This window comes from Silene latifolia, chromosome 3 (genome assembly GCF_048544455.1).
Source record: "Silene latifolia isolate original U9 population chromosome 3, ASM4854445v1, whole genome shotgun sequence".
Lineage (NCBI taxonomy): Eukaryota > Viridiplantae > Streptophyta > Magnoliopsida > Caryophyllales > Caryophyllaceae > Silene > Silene latifolia.
The window spans coordinates 742659-751685 of NC_133528.1; the positions used below are offsets into that span (position 1 = coordinate 742659).

At 37.3% G+C, this 9027-nt stretch overlaps 1 protein-coding gene across 2 annotated transcripts; it reads right to left on the reverse strand.

The window, feature by feature from the left end:
• Positions 1–112: 112 nt before the first annotated feature.
• Positions 113–5627, reverse strand: LOC141646609 (uncharacterized). 2 transcript variants are annotated; one of them, XM_074454485.1, is made up of 9 exons: positions 5472–5627; positions 4384–4473; positions 3662–3788; positions 2799–2930; positions 2627–2674; positions 1663–1706; positions 1323–1421; positions 1177–1237; positions 113–469 (listed from the first exon to the last, which is right to left on the reverse strand). In XM_074454485.1, the coding sequence occupies exons 2-9, from the start codon at positions 4471–4473 to the stop codon at positions 453–455; spliced, it is 618 nt and encodes a 205-aa protein (XP_074310586.1). In that variant the 5' UTR covers positions 5472–5627; the 3' UTR covers positions 113–452. The 2 variants fall into 2 exon arrangements, with proteins under 2 accessions (XP_074310586.1, XP_074310587.1); XM_074454486.1 differs by having other exon boundaries at positions 1183–1237; positions 5472–5625.
• Between the last annotated feature and the right edge of the window lie 3400 nt (positions 5628–9027).

Sequence of the window (9027 nt, forward strand, 5' to 3'; positions counted from 1 at the left end):
AAATAGTTCTAAAAAGATGTCAATTTGCAATGGCTAAATCAAAATCATACTCAATTACGATAGATTCATTGAGACGGATGTTTTGCTAGTGAATTTGTATGACAGTCTCACAAACACAATCAACACAAATACTTGTATGGTCCTCGATTAAATACAGCTAACTAGTTCGTCTCATATATGTTTCAATTATTGCGATCTTTAATGTATGCACAGATAAAAAAATGTCATTTCTTAATTGACGCATTCCAAGTCCGACTGAAGCTTCTCTAATGTAATCGAGAACTGATTAGCCTAAATCATGCTAAGTTACTTTGTCGTAGACACTAAAACTTGTGAAAAATAATAATTAACTAATAATCAAGCCACTGTTCACTAAAAACCGAGTATCTGAAAGCTGGAAGTTGAACCTGTCTAATTGATGTAGTCGAAACTGAGACGAACAAGAGCCAGCTTCATAAGATAAAGTCATCTGTAAAACACGAAAAAACACAAATTAACACATGCAGAGTTATAAAATAGTTTGAATTTAAAGGCTATATTTGTCGTCGTTTGTTTGACGTAGGCAGTAGTGCAGTACATTCGCATGGAATAACAATGCATAGGAACAATGTTATCAGGATCGGGATTCTACTTTAGATCGATGGGAAGGGTAGGATCGAATCGGTAGAATCGGATCGTAGAATCGCAAGATTCTACAAACTCACTAAATATAATTTTTTATTTGGTAAAAACATATAATTGAAAATCAAAACACTTATTTATTATTATTTATTCATAAAATATTGGTAATTAATGATTTTAGTATCATTGTATGAACAACTTACACGAAATTTGGGTTTTACGGTGTCATTATATAAAAATATATATTAATTTTTTTATTATGGAATCGGATCGTAGGATCGTAAAATCGTATTATGATCTCATCTCTAGAAATTTTCAAATTAATAGGATCGTAAGATTCTACAACTATGACAGAATCGTAGGATCCAGGATCGGTCAAGCATTTTTGGATCGTAGAATCGTTGGATCGAATCGCGATTCTGACAACAATGCATAGGAAGTTTTTAACTATTCACACTAATTATCAACCAGACGACGTCAACTTTTTGTAATGTAATGGAAAAGTTCAATTCCCAACCACGCAAGTTGTTAAGACTTTGTGCAAGAATTTCATACCATTACCATCATCATCTTCGGCCTGATTGTAGTCATCATCATCGTCATCAAAGACTTCGTTCTGCAAGAGACACCGTCGAAACTCAGCAATATGTTTGGAAGCCTTAAAAAGATGTTAACCAAGAAGGGTTTAGGAGATAAATAACCTCCATGTAATCATTATCAGAATCTTCTAACTCCTCTTCCTCCTCCACTTCCTCTTCCTCTTCCTCTTCTCCCTCGTTTTTTTTCTTGCCGTCCTCATCCTAAGAATTTGGGAAAAATCAAGGCATGGTTGTCAATGACAAAAAGAGAGTTCATAGTATATTAATAAAAAATGAAAAAAAAAAAAAAACAAGGGAAAGGAATGGTAAACATTGACAAAGAATAAAATCAATCCAATGGCTATTTGCACCATTATAAAATAATGCATTCACTGTAGAGTTTGTGTTGCGTAGGAAAATTATAGTGACAGACACCTTGACGATAATTAGAAAAAAAGCTTACTTTAAATTTGCCCTCGAGCAATTCCAGATGATCCAGCTTCTTATCTGAGATGCAAAATCAGAAGTTAGAAAGGAGTGCACCACTGATCAAGATGACTGACGGACAAGTCTCAAGGTAAATCCGAATCAGCCCAACACATATTACATACGAAATTGAGTCGAGGTGAATTGATGAAATTTAAAGACATATGAAACCACGCCCATCTCGCACCCAGAGCAATATTACCTAGTAACTAGTGTCTCAAGAACTCCCGCAAATGGAAGGGTAAGAGGGGTTGGATGTCTCTGGGCCTTGTCCCCCTGTGTGTTAGTTATACAGAGATGCTCATTCAAAAGCCCCATTTGTACCGAGAATTGCATCTAGTCACGACTACTCATAGTTGAAAGATGTGCAGTAAGCATAGTGAGGCATTTTGCTTTATTCTAATAATCAAGAACCAAAGAGTAATGAGTCTTAGGCTCATGGGAATCAGAGACAACCCCAAATAAAGTTAACATAAGACCACGTCATGTGCGCCAAACAAGGGTTGCCAAATTCATGTTATGTCGGATTTACGTATGTAGACAATAGTACAAATACAAATTAACATTTCAGGCGCATTTAATACAATGAGTGCATTAATTACACCTACACAACAAAACTCTATATATAGATTAAAGAGTAAGTCTTGTGTAAGACGGTTTTACACCAGTATAATTGTAAAATGAATCTAAAAACAACTCTATAATTCGTGTAAAACCGTCTTACACAAGTATTTTTGTAGATCAAACTCTTTCATAGCATAATCACTTCATAACTACTACCTCCATACTTCCTCACACACACACACACACACAAAAAAAAAATGGGAATGGGGTTAGATGCAGAAATGAAGAAAATGGAGGGAGTATCGATAACTGGTCAAAAGAATGGGAATGAGTAAAATATCATCCAACAGAATTATGCACTATTCCTATTTTAGTACCTCGTTTTTGAGTCCATATCACTTTCCTCCCAGTCCTGCGCTTTGTGCCTAGCAAGTAAATCATATAACCTTCAGAATGAACATTAGTCATATGGAATGAGGGGAATTAGAGGTCAATTCCTTTCTCATGTCGGTTTTACTTTCAACCAAAATTCTCGAAATTTCAGCTAACCTTTAACAAGCTCCAGGGGAAAATATCCAGGTAGGAGTGTCAAAAAGCCAGAGTTTTCAAGAGATATTTGGTCTGTTCTACCTCTCTTTTTCGTGTCAGAATACCTCTCAATATCAACAGTTTCTTCTTCTTCTGAGATAACAACCAATAAAACTCAAGAATAATCAGGACTAAAGCGTAAAATCCATAATACACCACGCATAATGAGTTACAAATGTAGTATTATCACAAATAAAATCCTACTAGTATCAAAAGTGAGCCATGGAACAAAATTTATGAAAAGTGACTGTTGGCAAAGTGAAACGTCAAAAATCTACACGAATTTATAAGAGATCAATTTTTTTCAGTATGAAAGGGGCCAAGAAAACGAATTGCCAGTGTGAACTGAACCTAAGTCATTAGTATCACCCCTCAATGACTTTACCGCTTAAACTAACTCACAGTCTCATATGTCAGCCGTTTAACACTATATATAAATGAGGAATACATGCAAATTTAGGTTGGTCTCACACTCTCACATGTACGACTATGTGCGACTAACTTATACAAGAATCACTGACAATCTAATATATTCCTAAAAGCCAACTACTTTCTTCAACCTATTCATAGACTGTCTAAACGATAGTAAAGTCGATAATACATCTAGGTAGTGCTCACATCGTAGAAGTTGAGAACACGGCGAAATACAACATATTGAAGATTTGACTACACCAAACTGTATAAGGCTCCAGACAATCTCCACTCTGATCCTATCAAGATCAGATTCTGTCCACATCCCAATATAAAGACATATATGGACAAGATCAAAGAGACTCAAGAGGAGAGCAGATGCAACAAGTCATGCTGTAAGGCGGATTGTTTACCGTAAGCAAATGTATCCTCCATAAAGTAGGGTAGATTCTTTAATCCCCGCTGTAAGTTATTCCTTAACTTCACCAATTCTTTGTTCTTTTCAATCTTATCCTCGTCAATTGCGGGTAACTCAATATCCTGCAGCTCAGAAATAACATAATTAATAACAAATACCACAGAGCTCCGGCATGACAACGTAAATAAGGGTATAAAAAGCAGTGAGAAATAGGCATTCTTCTTCTACCCCGTATTACTTTGACACTTCAATCTGGATACGTTTCGCATGTCTTATACTCTACATTCTGACATGACATATTGTACACTAAATCCAGGAAAAATAAATATGAAAATTTTCACAAAATAGCCATGTCACCCTCCAACACTGTTTTGCGTCTTTGTAGCCGAGTCAAGGAAACATAACTTATGGGCTTACGGCTTACAACATTCCAAAACGGAAAGGCATTCAGAATGTTCATATACCAAGTCATTTGATAATTTCATTTACGATAATGTCATTCGATTAAGTCATTTACAAAACAAGTGTATACCACATTAACTTGACTTTCAAATCATCGAATATTTCAAGTGAAGTAAACCAAGACAATCAGAAAGATTTTGGGTTTTGATTGGGAGGCTTTCAACCTAAACCGATCTAGGCCAACCTGTCACCAGCTTTAGCCTAACGATTAACCAGTTAGATAGTAAACAAGAGTTCCTAGCTGGTATAGCTTACACTGGGAAAAAGTACAAAAGGTTCCTGCTTAGCAAATCGGAAGCCTCCTCCCCCAAATCGTCCTCTTCCACGTCCACCTCTAGAACCCATCTGGCAACATCAAAATACAAGATAACATCAGACAACGGCCCATTGTGAGCCTGGTAGATATGAAGAATAAAAGCAAAGCAAATTCAGTTTCGAAGAAAAAAAGATAAAAGTATATTGATTTAACAAACTAAAAAAACCGAATAGGCGAGGATTGACAATATTGTCAATGAAACTGAAATCAACCACTGCAACCGTATAACAATGTGTATTTACTATCATGATCCCGACTACTATGACTATAAGTTGCTTCACAAAGTAACACATACGACACGAGATTCCTGGTGCATTAAAGGCCCTTCTCTATGATAAGGTACACAACATTTTCCCCTATGTTTCAAGAGAAACAGTTTCCGAATGACCCGTGATGAAAGTTGCTTCACAAGCTGTTTACAAAGTCACACCATTTACGCCACCCCGAATTTCTAACCAGGGCATTAGCTCACTTAAAAACACTAACACTCAGACACACACTGAGTTGAAATTCCAACTTTTGAGGCTTTTATGAAACTCATTTATTTTGACAACTAACCAATCAAACAATAATTATTGTGAGAGACGGTTTCACAGTCCAAGACCGTCTTATTCTGTAATTTGTGATAAAAGAAACCATCTTTATTAACCAAATAGCATTCAAATTTAACAATACCCACAATTAATCTTCAATTCTGACTCCGCCACGAATTTTAACCGAAAGTTTCGATATTTTTTTTCTAATTTACTCTATTACATTAATAATTCGCCCCAACTGAAACTTATCACATCAAATTCTGACTCCGCCACGAATTTGCGAAAGCTTGAAACTTTTATTATAACCCAAATCATAATCTTATTGAAACAGTGCAATTACCCACAATTAACAATACCATTAACTTTAAACCAGTCTATCTAATTGTTGGAATTGTACAAGGAATATTCAGAATTTGATCATTTTTACAATGGATTATTAATGGGTTTTTCACTAATTTAATTACAGAATAAATTATTAAATCAAATCGTACCTTTTTTTACAGAGTTGAAGTGATGATATACAGTTGAGGGGGCTTGTTCCTGGTAATTCGCCTGAGGAAGAGGGAGGGAATTAAATTACAGAGTAAACTACTTTTGGGTCTAATTTAAGGAAATATTTATAAACCCTACTATTTTTTTTTAATCCTAAAATTTTAGTAGGAGTGAGCAAGTTTAAGTCTGGACCGAGAGAGTCGATATTCCAGATTATTTGGTTTGGACCGAAGCCGGATTAAATTTATTTGGATTCTCGTTTTTTCTAAGTTTTGTTTTTTCGATTTTCGGTTCGGATCAGTTTGACAATCGGTTGATTTAGGTCTAGGCTGAATTTTCTTTTTTTAAATACTAATCATTAAATTAAAATATTATAAAGTAAATAACACTGCCGAGCATTGCCATGTCATTTTAGCATGACACGAGATTGGTTCGACCCATTAGAGTATCACACGCCATCATGAATCGTGGTTGGGCTGAAGTTTCAGAAATAAGACCCTGCCTAGCCCAAGCACTACACAACATGAACCGCCTGAGCACGACACACTTGGTACGCCGAGAATACGAAAAGAGGGGGAATTGCTTTGGTACGCCCCAACTCCAAAGCCCGACACGACACACTATGGGCCGTGGGACGCCGTTTTCATTTCATCAGCACAACACGACAACTGCCGGTATACGATAAACCAGCCTCGGGCGAAAATCGGATAGTTGTGAATAGTGGATTAATACTTGTTATTTAGGGCAACTCCTGAAGCAACCCCGGGCGTGTGGTAGAAAAATAGGAAAAAATGAAATGTGACTTGGTACGACCTCTGAAACGGCTCAAACTGAAGCGTATAATACACGGTTTTCAGATCGAGGGTCCCGGAACAATAAGGTCCATTATTCACACAGACTGCTCCTCGGGACAAATAAAGAGGTCACACAAATTTTCAAATAAAACGTAATATGTTTGAAGGTGCCGGTATACGATAAACCAGGCTCGGGCGAAAATCGGATAGTCGTGAACAATGAATAAATACTTGTTATTTGACGTTGACATCGAATAGGGCAACTCCTGAAGCCGCCCCGGGTGCATGGTAGAAAAAACGGAATAAAATGAAACGTGACCCGGTACGACCTCTCAAACTACTCAAATTAAAGAGTATAATACACAGTTTCCGAGATTTCAGGATCCCGGAACAATAAGTCCATAAATCACACAAACGGCTCCTCGGGTCAGATAAAGCGGTCACACAAATTTTCAAAAAAAATAGAGGATGTTTAAGGGTGCTAGTATACGATAAGCCAACCTCGGACGAAAATTGGATAGTCGGAACAATGGATTAATACTTGTTATTTGACGCTGACATCGAATAGGGCAACACTTGAAGCGACCCCAAGCGCGTGGTAGAAGAACGGGATAAAATGAAACGTGACCCGATAGGACCTCTAAAACGACTATTTGAAGTCTATAATACACGGTTTTCGGAATTTCAGGATCCTGGAACAATAAGGTCCATAAATTACACAGGCGGCTTTTCGGATCATATAAAGCGGCCACACAAATTTTCAAATGAAACAAAGGACGTTTAAGGGTGTCGATATGCGATAAACCAGTCTCGACGGGGAATTGGATATTCGTGAACAGTGGATTAATATTTGTTATTTGGCGCTGAGATCGAATAGGGCAACTCCGGAAGCAACCCCAATCGCGTGGTAGAAAAATCGGGAGAAGATGAAACGTGACCCGGTATGACCTCTCAAACGGCTTAAATTGAAGTGTATGATTCACGGTTTTCAAAATTTTAGGGTCTGGAACAATAAGGTCCATAAATCACATAGACGGCTCCTCGGGTCAGATAAAGAGGGCACATAAATTTTGAAATAAAACAGAAGACGTTTGAGGGTGCCGGTATGCGATAAATCTGACTGAGTCAAAAATTGGATAGTCGTGAACAATGGATAAATAATTGTTATTTGGCACTTAGATCGAATATGGTAACTCCCGAAGTGACCCCGGGCGCGTGGTAGAAAAATCGGGAGAAAATGAAACGTGACCCGATACGACCGCTGAAACGGCTCAAACTGAAGTGTATAATATACGGTTTTCGAGATCGAGGGTCCCGGAACAAAAAGGTCCAAAAATCACACAAACAGCTCCTCGGGTAAGATAAAGCGACCCCACAAATTTTCAAATAAAACAGAGGATGTTTTAAGGTGTCGGTATACGATATATAACCAGTCTTGGACGAAAATCGGATAGTCGGATAGTTGTGAACAGTGGGTTAATAATTGTTATTTTGAGCTGAGATCGAATAGAACAACTTTTGAAACAACCCCGCACGTGTGGTAGAAAAACCGGTAGAAAATGAAACGTGACCTGGTACTATCTCTTAAACGACTCAAATTGAAGTGTATAATAAACGGTTTTCGGGATTCCAGGGTCCCGGAACACTAAGGTCCATAAATCACATTGACAGCTCCTCGGGTAAGATAAAGAGGCCACATACATTTTGAAATAAAACAGAGGTTATTTGAGGGTGCCGGTATACGATAAACCAAAATGGGGTGAAAATTGGATAGTCGTGAACAATGTATTAATACTTGTTATTTGGCGCTGAGATTGAATAGGGCAACTCCTGAAGCGACCCCGGACGTGTGTTAGAAAAATGGGGAGAAAATGAAACGTGACTCAGTCCGACCTCTCAAACGGCTTAAATTAAAGTGTATATACACAGTTTTCGGGATTCCAGGGTCCCGGAACAATAAGGTCCATAAATCACACATACGACTCATCGGTTCAGATAAAGCGGCCACACAAATTTAAAAAAAAAAACGGAGGATGTTTGAGGGTGGCAATATACGTTAAACCAGTTTCGAACGAAAAATCGGATGGTCGTGAACAGTGGATTAATACTTGTTATTTGATGTTAACATCAAATAAGGCAACTCGTGAAGCGACCCCGGACGCGTGGTAGACAAACCGGAAGAAAATGAAACGTGACTCAATACAAGTCGACACGACACGAAACTCACCCTTCGTGTTTAGGTGCTGCCCCTATTTCTCCTTTAGACACACTAAGCGGGCACAATCCGACACGACCCACTTCTATCTCTAATTAAAAGTCACATACATGATGCATTAATAAAATTATAATAAGGTTTCAATTTTTTTATGAGCTAAATTAAAAAATAATTCATTTAAGACCATCTTATATACTCCCTCCATTCAACTCCACTTTGCAACTTTAGTTTTTACACGGATATTAAAGAGCGGATTAAAAAAAGTATTAAAAGTACATGGGGAAAGAGAAAGAAGAGGTTAAAAATATTAAAAAAACATAAAGGTGGGGTTTTATGGTGGGTTAGTGTGAGGTTTGTGTGTCATTTTTTGTAAATAAAGATTTTCAATAAGGATAGAATTGTCATTTTTTTAGCCAAATAAGAAAACCTGTAAAGTGGAGTTGAATGGACGGAAATGAAATAAATGTAAAGTGGACTTGAAGGGAGGGAGTAACAATTTGGGTTGAAAAATATATAATAAAGCCAAATTATTGGGCATTGACTAGT

Excerpts from the sequence above, each read along its gene's own strand:
- LOC141646609 (XM_074454485.1), bottom strand. The coding sequence starts at position 4,473 with ATGGGTTCTAGAGGTGGACGTGGAAGAGGACGATTTGGGGGAGGAGGC. Across the intron at positions 2,931-3,661 it reads GGAGGATACATTTGCTTACG|AAGAAGAAGAAACTGTTGAT; the intron begins GTAAACAATCCG and ends TTGTTATCTCAG. Across the intron at positions 2,675-2,798 it reads TCCCCTGGAGCTTGTTAAAG|GCACAAAGCGCAGGACTGGG; the intron begins GTTAGCTGAAAT and ends TTTACTTGCTAG.